At 46.6% G+C, this 12,004-nt stretch overlaps 1 protein-coding gene across 4 annotated transcripts in view; it reads left to right on the top strand.

Moving 5' to 3' along the window:
• Positions 1–12,004, top strand: part of CTNNA1 (catenin alpha 1) — a 113,880-nt gene that overhangs the window by 81,810 nt on the left and 20,066 nt on the right. For all 4 annotated transcript variants that reach the window (XM_080353515.1, XM_080353517.1, XM_080353518.1 and 1 more), the window contains 2 exons: positions 278–370; positions 11,356–11,512. In XM_080353515.1, the coding sequence (XP_080209641.1) occupies positions 278–370; positions 11,356–11,512 (250 nt within the window). The remainder of the gene's footprint in view (positions 1–277; positions 371–11,355; positions 11,513–12,004) is intronic.

Genomic DNA, 12,004 nt, shown 5'->3' with positions numbered 1-12,004 from the left:
TTCAAGCGCTGCCACTGATGCTTTTGTACATTTTACTGGAGAGAACTTAACCAAAACAGTGGTAACAATGATCTGTCTGTCTTATTGGAATGACTATGGTTTTATGGTCTGATGTGTTATGGTTTTATGGCTAGAGAATGAACAGATGTCATACGGACACTTTGTATTCCATGATGGGTTACTGGTCACTGTTGGGGGTGGGTAGAAAGTTTCCTACAGAGGGAGATAAAAGCTAATGCTAACAGTTGTGTTTTGTTCTCTCCCTGCTCTGACACAGGTTGCCAACTTGGCCTGTTCCATCTCGAACAACGAAGAAGGTGTGAAGCTGGTTCGCATGTCAGCCAGCCAGCTGGAAACCCTGTGTCCCCAGGTAAGGACGGGCTGGGGAACAGAACTCAGCCTGGCTAAGCTGGGCAGTGGGCCTGCTTAGGACACACTCTGGCCTTGGAGCTCTCTGTGGACTTGCTGCAGAACTTGATTTTTTCCTTAATATGTGTAGAGTACAAAATGCAGAGTAGGCATCAAGACCCAAACCGTAAAGTACATGACAAAGTGATTAGTGATACGCATGGGCCTTTTTGATGTAATAGCTTTAATTAATTTGGCCAGGGCATTCTAACTTGCGAGAGACTAAACCGATCACTGGTTTACAGTTCCTGTTGCAGGAAGGTGTCTTGTGAAGACGCTACCGCTGCTCCTGTGCAGGCTGTAAGATGAATTATAGATATATTATTTCTTGCCTGGGTAGAATATAAATATGCCAGAAAAAACTCTTCTCTGTAGAGCGAGATCAGAGGAAGCTGGCTGTGCGTGACGAGTTTGAACCTGGCTAAGACTACCTTTTAATTAATACCTTTTTAATGGAAACAAGGAAATGAGGTTTATATGAGCACTAGACTATCCTTTTCCATTTTGACAGCCCTGATGTTTGAAATGTCAGCAGCTAGATACTTGAGTGAACCCCTGAAGACTACAGTGCACTGTTGATTCCTGTAATTTACATTTGTTAAAGCAATAGGAAATTCAGGTCTAAAGTAAGCTGTTGATGGTGAAGAGGAGCTAATGGAAAATATGTACTCAAAAAAAGGATCAAATGGCATTTTATGAAAACAAGGTGTGTTGTGTCAGGGTTATTCGGATTTTTTTCAGGTTTTCCAATATACGTTGGTCCTTTTAAAAGCAGTCGAAAGGCAGAGAGATACATTGACCTGCGCCTGCCTCAGCAGCAGGGGAGTTTTGGAGGAGGACCAGGGCTATTTTGCCTTTTCTGTCACTTTGCAGTAAGGATGCTATTGAATGGCTGAAGACAGGCACCCGAACAGGAGCCATTCAGCACCACCTGGGAGGCCGCTGGTGGTCCAGGGGCAGTGGTTCTGCTCAGGACCAGCCCCGGCCGGCGCATCCGCCGCGCGGTTCTTCGCCTCCCCGCTCTGGGGCAAGTGGTGTGTGTGGCTGGTACATCCAAAGGTCAATTTTTACAGTTGGAACAAAGCATGTGGAAGGAAAAGCTTTTAAAAATACATCTTATCTGCTAGAAGGGCTTGCTCTTTGTTCGAGTCACCAACTGGGCTGGATGTAATTTTTTTCTTCAAGAATATGGGTGTGTAATGCATGTTGCTGCAAACAAACACTGATGTTTTTGAAAAGAATCATCTTAAGAAAATTAGGGTTTATTTGAATCTAAGTGTTTCTGGTAGTTGTCCAAGTCTGTGGGGGTGTTTTCCCATCCCCATTAATGAAGCTCTGTGTATTTCAAACTCATTCGGTCTTTGCTTTTCCAACAACTACTTATTGAAATAAACCTACTCCTTTATAAAATAAACACCATGTCAACCTGAAATAATTACCAAAGTACAGTCAGTAGTCACCAAACTCTAGTCACATCTACTGAAGTGCCATTGTTAACCTTTGGCTTTGGGGATTATGGATAATACATTTAACACACATTGGAAGCCTTGATTATCTGTAAATGGACAAGGGCAATAACCGATGGATTTTGGCTTTATAAAGGTCACACATCTGAACTTCCAATTCCCGCTCCACTGCCTTAATGGCAAGGTTATCACCATGAGATTAGTCAATGACTCCACAGCTGTTTTTAGCACTTGAAAGAACGCTTTTATATTACATTACATGTCCTCTGGTTGATTCTTTAATGCTCCCAGAGTATTTAAACTTGTTGGGAATCCTGAGGGGTGATCAGGAGCACTTATCTAAACTGTTTTACAGGGGAGATGCGTGTTTCCTCCCATCAGGACAGAAGCTGGTCCTGTGCCGTCCTTCTCAGCCGCATCTCTGAAAAGCCCCCAGACTTTGCTTGTTCTGTATAATCTAAACGCTCCTGGATATAAAGAGCGGCACAGTGGGGGTTTGTTTCCTTTTTTGGACAATTGTCTGTTTATTTTGCAGTTTATTCCCGATGAGATTCACAGCTGCTTCTTGAATCCTTTTAGGTGGCTGTGCTGAACAAACGTGTGAATTAGGCATAAAATACAGATTTAAGCCAATATTATCTGCTCTGCTGCCTTTTTTTTTGGCATAGATGGTGTTTTTCCAGGAGGATGCTGGATTTGGAATGAGTCAAGTCAATCAGTAATTACAATAGTCTCTGAAACTCAAGTGACTGTATCAATATCACACAGAAATATGATGTATGAAATTAAATTCAAGGTATTGCTGTAGTTGGAAGGATGAAACTGAAATTTAATGCACTTGTAAGTCCCCAGGTAACCTCTTAAATAGCTTAGCTGAGTAGAGGCCATTCTGGGAGTAGGGAACTCCTGGTTAAAGAATGATTTCTGCAGAAATCAATCTGTAGAGTTAATTATAAAAGCTGTATCTCAAATCGAGCAGTTACTCGGTCTCGTGCCATAACTATCCTTTTAGAGCTGGCAGCGGGAGCGAGGAACACGCAGCACTTGGGGAAAACCCGGAGGGCTTGTGGGTATGGGCACGAAGTCACTCACTGCCCGTGTCACCTACGCCTTCAGGCATTCTCAGGTTTGAACTGTAACTCTTGGAGCAAAAAGAAGATGTAGAAAGTTTCCCATCGGAAAAGCATCTACAAAAGCAAGCAGTGAAATTTGTTTAGCGTGGCTGTTACTGAAGATCAGCTCTTCCTCAAGAGTAACATCATCCTGCCTGTTTGTGAGTCCCCAGCCAATTAACTCAGAAATTAATGTGAAGTTGAAGACTTAATGTGATATTTAGAGCTCCCTTTGGATGGTGCGGGGGAGCTGGAGCCGGCGGGGTGACGTGTGCTGGGCTGGCTTTGCAGGGAGGTGTGAGGCAGCAGCAGAGGCGCACAGGTGTTGGTCTAAAGGAAGCCGTGACTTACAAGCCTGCCTGCATTTTTTCCTGTTTTTGAGGGCATGCATTGCTGAAAGTCTGGATATCAAAGCAAAACTAATTGTCCGGCATCTCGCAGGCGTTCCTGCAGTCCCGCAGCTCTGCGCCTTGCGAGGTGCTGGAGAAACAGGCCTGGCTCCGTGGGCTGAGACCGAACAGCAAAAGTTCTCCATCACTACAGTGAAATGGTTTTAAAAATGCTTAAGATGTCTTTCATAATGGAGATGGAAAAGTACTGATGTGACATGCTTGGAATAGTTGCCTGTGCTTGCATTTGCCTAGCAGAGCGCTGGGGGAAGTTTTCTGTGCCTTCTTGCTAAACACAGAGCTTGCCCGCGGTAAATTAGTGCAAGATTTTGTGTATTGCGACTTGAGAACCTGGATCCTCACTTGTAACTCTGGCATCTGAGTCCTGTTTCCAAGAAGCACTTGCTTTGGGAGCTTGCGAAAGCTGTTTTGTAACAGCATTTTGAATTAAAGATGTCTGAGAAGAGAGCTTAACTGCAGGAGTGTTTCTGATCATACAAGTTGTAGGTGTCTAGAAAGCAACAGTGAAATGCCCCAGCACAGCTCTTGAAAGGCAGAGCATTGCTCAGCCTTTTGATGTGACAGCCCACTGTCTGCTTTCGCTACCTGGATGTTGACTTTCCCGGGCTTTAAAGCCTCCGTGACGTTCATCGATAGGCTTCTCACCAAACTGCAGTCAGGCTGGGAGTTGTGGAAAATAATTATTGCCATCAAACTGGAGCCTGTTGCCATTGAGACCGATCATGTGCTGGGAGGTGGGTTGTGGGAGTGAGATCACAGAACCACAGAATGTCAGGGGTTGAGGGGCCCTGGAAAGCTCATCCAGTGCAATCCCCTCAAGGAGCAGGAACACCCAGATGAGGTTACACAGGAAGGTGTCCAGGCGGGTTGGAATGTCTGCACAGAAGGAGACTCCACAACCCCCTGGGCAGCCTGGGCCAGGCTCTGCCACCCTCACCCCAAACAAGTTTCTTTTCATCTTTAAGTGGAGCCTCCTGTGTTCCAGTTTGCACCCATTGCCCCTTGTCCTGTCCCTGGTTGTCACCAGCAGAGCCTGGCTCCATCCTCCTGACACTGCCCCTTTCCATATTGATCCCCAGGAATGAGTCCCCCCTCAGTGTCCTCTTGTCCAGCTCCAGAGCCCCAGCTCCCTCAGCCTTTCCTCACACGGGAGATGCTCCACTCCCTGCAGCATCTTGGTGGCTGCGCTGGACTCTCTCCAGCAGTTCCCTGTCCTGCTGGAACTGAGGGGCCACAGCTGGACACAATATTTCAGATAGACCTGTCCGTCCTGGCACGGACACGCGGGGCTGTGCTCCTGTCCAGGAGGCCTTTCTCCTCTTCTCCTCCACTGTCCAAATAGCTCATCTCCTTGGAAACCTGGGGAGGGCACCAGGTCCCCGTCCCGTCCAGTCACGTCCCCGTGCACTCACAGTGGGGCTGGGGTGGCTCAGCGGCCCCTGCACCTTCCAGGAAGAGGGGCCATTGAACAGACTCCAAATCAGCCTTGGATTAAGCTACTTTTTCTTTTTTAAATACAAATAAATTGGCTCTTCTCTTATTAACATCTTGTTTTAGTAATTGCTGTTCCACATCCTTACATTCCAGTTTGGAAATGCTTGAAAAGCAATTTGCTGCTTATAGATTTCTGATGAGGCAGATGGTTACATACGCTGATCACACCTACTGACACAGACAAAATACTGAGGCACAAGGAATCCCATTAGAGGTTCCAAATAGTGCAAACCCTTTTGTTTCAAAGTTGCGGCATGCTGGAGGAACAAAATACCCCTCCTGCCCACCCTTCAAATCAAGCAAGCCCAACCGTGACTGGCGGGTTTCTCTCCTGGAGTCCCCAGTTCCTGCCGCTTCTCCGGTGGCTGGTGGAGAAGGAGACAACTTCATTTTTCTTGCAGTAAAGGCTTAATATTGAATAATTGTCCCCTTTCTTCTTCTTTTTGAAAGACTGACAGATTTTTCGAATGTGCTAACTAGCAGCTCTGTCTCCAGACTCTTTAATTACAGGTGCTTGAAGCATGTTATTGGCATTGAGTAGAAATACTTACATAAGAAAAGGAACACTTGGGTTGCGGTTCTGTATGGCACAGGCTTGCTGTGAAGAAGGGCCAGTACAGGACAGGAGTGGCCATCAAAATATGAAATTAGAAACTCGAGCAGTTACTGATGTGTTAAAAAGAAGCAAAATAGGAGAGAGGGATTCAATTCTGTAGAAGGAGGTATGTTAGTGTGTAAGGACACTCTGTTTCCGTCACAGCACAGTGGGACCTGTGGAGTGCAGTACACAATAGCTTCCAGGGAACACACAGAGTCCCTGAAACCCTCAAAGCTCCTGTACTTGAAGTCAGTGAAATGCAACACAAATCAACACCAAAACAAATGGCACTAACATTCTTGCAGCTTCTACATTGACTGGTACTGTAATATCAATCCTTAGCTACAAATGAAAATGCTTTTTCAATATGCGGGGAAGTCGATAGGATAATTATCTCTACACGATATGCAAATAGTAAATACTTTGACACAGATGTATATGCTAACCTGGAAAAGGTCGTGTTATTCTAGTAAAAGTGTGTATCTGTTGGTCATTGTAGCACCGTAACAACAGGAGGAAATATCTGCAGAGACACCCACAGTCACTCTGTGCAACCTGCAGGAAAGTGCAATGCTCAGAGTGCCTTTGGTACGTTGGAACAGAGTATTGGAACTCAAAGCAAACTTTTCCTCCTTCTTTTGGTGCATCAGCCTCCGTACACTTGCTGGTCACTGCCATTATAGCTAGAGAAGTGCAAAACAATCTTCGGTATGTTTTGCTTCCAGGCATTTCAGCTCATCAGAGTCTGCAGAGTGCTTTTTGCTGTATTGAAGTACGTAGAGGGTTAGCACACGTAGACATGTGGATGCAAAGCTGGGGTTGGATGTAACTGGAAGCGACTTAAATGTCCTGCTTATGAACCCTTTTTTCTACTCAGAGCAAAATGCAATTAGGAGCAGGGAAGGAGACATGAGTAGGCTGAACGCTGGAGGTAACTTTGGCATCTGGCATATGTAAAATTAGATTATGAGCAGCTTCTTACAAACTGCCTGTAAGCAAGCTATGCTCGCTTTGATACAGAAAAAGACAGGTGGTAAAATCCACCTGAGCAAAAGGAGAGCCCTGGCTGGGCTCAGCTGCTGTGGCAGCTCGGTGGTGAGGTCCTGAATTCATTTCACAGCATCCCAGGCTTGGCTGGGTTGCAGGAGCTCTGCAGATCCCCAGCCCCACCTGCTCACGCAGGGTCACAGAGCAGATCACACAGGTGGGTCCAGGTGGGTTTGAATGTCTCAGAGCAGGAGACTCCACACCCGCTCTGGGCAGCCTGGGCCAGGCTCTGGCACCTCCCAGCAAACAAGTTTCTCCTCATGTTCACATGGACCCTCCTGTGTTTCAGTCTGTGCCCGTTGCCCCTCACCCTGGCGTTGGGCACCACTGAACAGAGTCTGGTCCATCCTCTGACACCCACCCTCAGTTATTGATCCCATTGATCAGATCCCTCTCAGCTTCTCTTCTCTTCAACAGCCCCAGCTCTCTCAGTGTCTCCTCATCACAAAGATGCTCCAGACCCCTCATGATCTTCATGGCCACCGCTGGACTCCCTCCAGTAATTCCTTGTCCTTCTTCAACTGGGGAGCCCAGCACTGGACCCACAACTCCAGACGTGGCCTCCCCAGGGCAGAGCAGAGGGGCAGGAGCAACCTCCCTGACCTGCTGCTCACACTCTTCCTCACACCCCAGGTACCATTGGCCTCTTGGCCACAGGGCACATTGGTGACTCGTGGCCAACCTGTTGTCCCCCACAACTCGCAGGGCCTCTCTGCAGAGCTGCTTTCAGCAGGTCACCCCAACCTGTGCTGGTGCCGGGGGTCGTTCCTCCCCAGCTGCAGGACCCTGCGCTTGCCCTGATTGAACTCCATCAGGTTCTTCTCTGCCCCGGCCAGCCTGGCCAGGTCTCTGGGTTGCTTCTGCCTTTCACCTGCTCCAGAATGAAACTGATTTTCACATCACAGCTGGGGCTTGGCTTTTCAGAGAGGCGAGTGCTTGTTTTATCAGCTTGGTTTTTTTTACAAAGGCAAAGTGTCCTGGATTTGAAGGCCATGGAGCTACTTTCCAACTCATTACCCAAATGGTACAACAAAGATGGTAAATTAAGGTCTTTATTTTAAAACAAATAAACAAGTAAGTTACTTAGGAACAGCAGCTGTTTTGGTTGTAAAGAAAAGGTGCGCAGTGAGGAGAGGGGAGAGGACTGAGGGGTTGTTTCAGAGCTTTTGAAACTGAAAAACTCCGTCATGTGGCACAGTCGCATCCTAAAACCGAGGCAGCGCAAAGTTAAGCTGCAGAAAGGTCTCCTGTAAAGAGCAAAAAGACTGAGGCAGGAAAGAAAAAGTGCTTGTAGCCATTGAAGTGGGGAGTCCTGTAGCGCAGAGCTGCTGTGTGCACAACAAGCAGGGGCTGCAGTGCAAAATCAACAGGTGGTGGTGTTCTTCTCACAACTGAAGTTTCTTCCTTGGGCCAGATGTTCAAAACTGTTTTTTGCAGGAACACCCCCTTGTGTAGGAGCTTTCTTCCAGCCTCTCTGATGAGGTGCTGTTAAGGTGAGGCTTGAAGCCACACTAAATTAAGCCTAAAAAAGCTTAATTTTGAGTGAGCCAATGATTCTAGTTTACTCCCAGTCCATCTAACCGCAGCATAAGTCGCTCTTCAGGGAGCCTTGGTGAGCCCTGCCCTGCAAACATTGAAATAGATCAATTCAGCCTGACATCTTTAGTTTCAATAGGGAAAATAAAATAACTGAAAAGCAGGTTCTTCCCATGCAAGACATGAGAAGAGGACTTGAGGTGCAGATTGAGACATCACTTGGAATCCCAAACATCCCTGATCTCGGGCTGCGCGTTGCCAAGGCCTGGAAGCCGCGAGGCGGAGGAGAGACACTCCAAGTAATCGCTGGAACCACCTTATCGAGCGTTGGGCAGTCTGACTCCAACACTGCAATTGCTGCATGACACAAAGCACCGATAAAAATAGTGTGTTTTCTTGCCATGCTTCATTTCCTTCTGGATAGTCTCAAAATGTCCCTGTTTGATTATTTTCTTTGCACGGCTTCAGTGAGTCATTGTGATCACAGTGCGCTGGCAGCGTTTTCAAAAGCTAGAAACACAGAATATTTCCCTGAAATTGCCAAATGTTTTACATGGAAGCAGCTTCATTTCAGGTAGTCTGGCCGTGTTCTTCTTATTTTTTGAAATACCTATCTATATATATCTCCTTCCTGTAAGAGTTACTAATATTCTAGATGAGTTGCCCAATGCTGCATGTTTTTTGGAGTAGCAATAGTGTACTTTAATGAGCCCCTTCCCCCTCTCCCACAAGTGTTCATTTTTAGATAATAAGCGAACCGGAGTCCTGCTGCGTACACAGACTATTTAAGATCCAGCATCCCTCTCTTTTCCCCTATCTATGCATTTGTTGGAAAATAAATCGCTCACTGTACTGGATACCAGGAAAATGCACTCAAATAGATAATTAGCAGGTTTTTGGGATATTACGGGTGAGACACGTCCGGGATAACTTGCCCACGTAAATGCTCCATTGAGCGAAGGGTTTTACCAGGATTTTGGAAGCACTTTGCACATGAGAATAGAGTATGTGCTGCAAAAAAGGACGGTTGAACTGCATCTGTCTTGAATTTCTTCCTGAGCACACACGGACCTGTGTGGGTTTCCCAAGCTGCAGCTTTGTCTTTATTCCCACAGTGACACGGGATAACCTTTAGTTTCCACATCTCTAGAACCTCCGGCTGCTTTCCAAACACAAGACACGCATGCTTGGAAGGGAGATCTGACATGCTGGTTTTGCTTGGACAATTTTTAAAAATACATGCATGTGGATTTCGTGACGATGGGCTGTTTGAGTTGCTGTATCTATGACAGCTCCTCCATTACCTGGCAGAGTTGCTTAATGGGGGCATCTGGAGCTGGGCACGTGCTGTCGACAAAGATTAATTGTTCCGACAGCTGCTGCTGTCCAGAGATACATCACCCAGGTACCCAGGCCGTATGTTCCTTTGGCATCACTGCTGACCTGTCCCAGTGCTTGAAGGATGTTTTCGTATCTGATGTTGCCCAGGCAGCCAGAAGAGAGCAGGAGAAGATGTCCTGCCCCTTGGTACCCCCGTCTGCTCTGTCTCAGTAGTTACAGTTACTGGCAGGATAGAGGCTGAGAGCAGATTTCTGGAGCATTGTCTGCTTTACCCTTTTTATTTCCAGGACGTTTGTTATTTGGGTTCATCTTCATAAAACTGTGGATATCTAGATTTTGATTGATAAGTGGATAATTCATTACATCAATCAGACTGAGGCGGTGGATAAACTTAAGAAGCAGGGCTCTGGAGCAGAGACACGTTTCCCTTTGTAAAACCTCTATTTGTGTTTAATTTGAAGTTTTTAAACATCATTCTCTCGGGTGTTGCAAGGCTTTTTTGGGGGCTTTCAGAACTCGAGGGCCACGATCTCCAGGAGCAGCGTGGCTGGTGGCCAGTCTGTCTGAGCACAGCAGAGGAGCGGCCCCCCCGTTCTGTGTGACGGACGGACACCGTCGTTGTCACCGAGGTTCAAAGGCTCGTTCCATCCCCACGGGCCTCCTGAACAAATTGCAACTCGTGCTACGTTGTTTCTCGCATATGTCTGTGTTATCAAACCCATGGAGCTCGTTGTGATTGGTGACCCAGACTCGCAGCCTCCATCTCCAGGGCCACGGAGAGTTTTCCGTGGGTTGTCCTCAGTCAGGGCTCATGGCTGCGTCCCTGGGCAAGTCAGCCTCCTTACCTGCCTCATTCATTCAGTGCCATCGCGGTACGTTTGACATCACCATCGTTTCCGTGCTTAGTGAGTTATCTATTTTTTTAAATGCTTTGTGACACTTTTAAATGAAGCAGGGAGAGAAAGCAGGTTTTGGGAAAACAGGCTTGCTTGTTTCGTTCGGCAACTTGGTGAAATTAATACTGGTCTGAAGTAGAGAAGAAAAATTACACGTTAAACTTGTAAGTTCATCAGCTGTAACTCCCAGGGGCTTGAAAACAAGGTTTGAACTGTCAGTTGGCCTGACAGTGGCTGGTTCCTCTCGCCTGGTGTGTCTCCAGCTGGTTCTGCTGGAGCAGGGCTCTGAGCTTGCTTTCTTCCCACAAAAAGAGGCTTTTTTGGTCATTTCACTGACCAATTAGTTTGCACAGCATAAACTTTGTTAGCCTGCAGTATGTGTAGCATTTGTTCTGCTTCGAAAAATGAGGATCTGGAGTAAATGACAGTCTTAGGGTTTGAAGAAAATCATGAATAGTATTGGGGTGTTTAGGAGAAGCATCAAATCATGTCCTCTCCTCCTGTTCCCGGGCTAATCTTGCTCTTCCATAGCCATAACAGAATTCTTAATGTATTGCAACCGTTACTGACAAGGTACAGAGGAAAGCTTTAAGGAAAAGACGGTAAATCCAAAATTAATCTTTCATTTTGTATTTGCGTGTTGTTTCTACTTCAGACGGTGTAAGCTCAGTCCTTTTTTGGCCTTTGTTTCTCAGGTTCTGGTGAGTAGCTCAGGAAACGCAACCTCCAGTGTGCTAAATGTCGGCCTGTCTGAAATATTTACCAACAGAAAGCAACACCTGTTAACGTGAGCTGTTAACGAAAGGTGAAGCTGGCTCATGTGAATACTCGCCAAGTGTTCTTACCTGTAATAAGCAACTGTAATAAATGTGGAAGAGGGAATGAGTTGGATGTGAGGGCAACAGAATAAACACTCTTGTGTTTAAACACCGAGTTCCTTAAAAGTTATTAAACTTGCTTTGTTTGCTGTTGAGCTCATTGGATAAACACATGGAAATGAATTGGTTCGTGAAGGGCACGCTGTAAAAAGCCAGAGGTGTTTTGCAGGTGATCAACGCGGCGCTGGCGCTGGCTGCCAAACCCCAGAGCAAGCTGGCGCAGGAGAACATGGATCTCTTCAAGGAGCAGTGGGAGAAGCAGGTCCGCGTGCTGACGGACGCCGTGGACGACATCACGTCCATCGACGACTTCCTGGCTGTGTCAGGTAACCAGGCTCTCATTGCAGAAAGAACCACCCGAACTGAGCTTATCCCTGGAAACGAGCGGTTTCCACACGTGTTCTGGAGGCTCCTCGGGCTTTGGGAAGGGAGGGTGTTGCTGCGCTTCACCTGGCAAGCGTCGGCTTCTGCCAGGCAAGGTGTGAAAACAGAGCAGAAGATCTTGGCATGAGGAGAAGAGGTATTTTTATAGTGTGAAAACAGCGAGAGTTTACTTCAGCAGGTACTCTAGAAACCTGTCATTGCACTTAGAGCGTATGCGTGCATAAATGTATATATTTACATGGCAGTAGACAGATCAGCTTAAACATAGCGAAAGACACTTTATGTCTCAGGATTTGGAATTGCTTAGCTGAACTACTGATGAATTACCATCCAGATTCTGCAGCCAAACCTCACCGGTAACACTGGGGGAAAGAAATGTGGCTATGTTCGAGTCATGAACTAGCAAAAAAGAACAGCTCTCAATTCACCTTAGG

The sequence above is a fragment of the Nesoenas mayeri genome (assembly GCF_963082525.1).
Source record: "Nesoenas mayeri genome assembly, chromosome: 14".
NCBI lineage: Eukaryota > Metazoa > Chordata > Aves > Columbiformes > Columbidae > Nesoenas > Nesoenas mayeri.
Note: the sequence above shows the minus strand (reverse complement) of the source record. Positions and strands in the feature narration are given on the sequence as shown.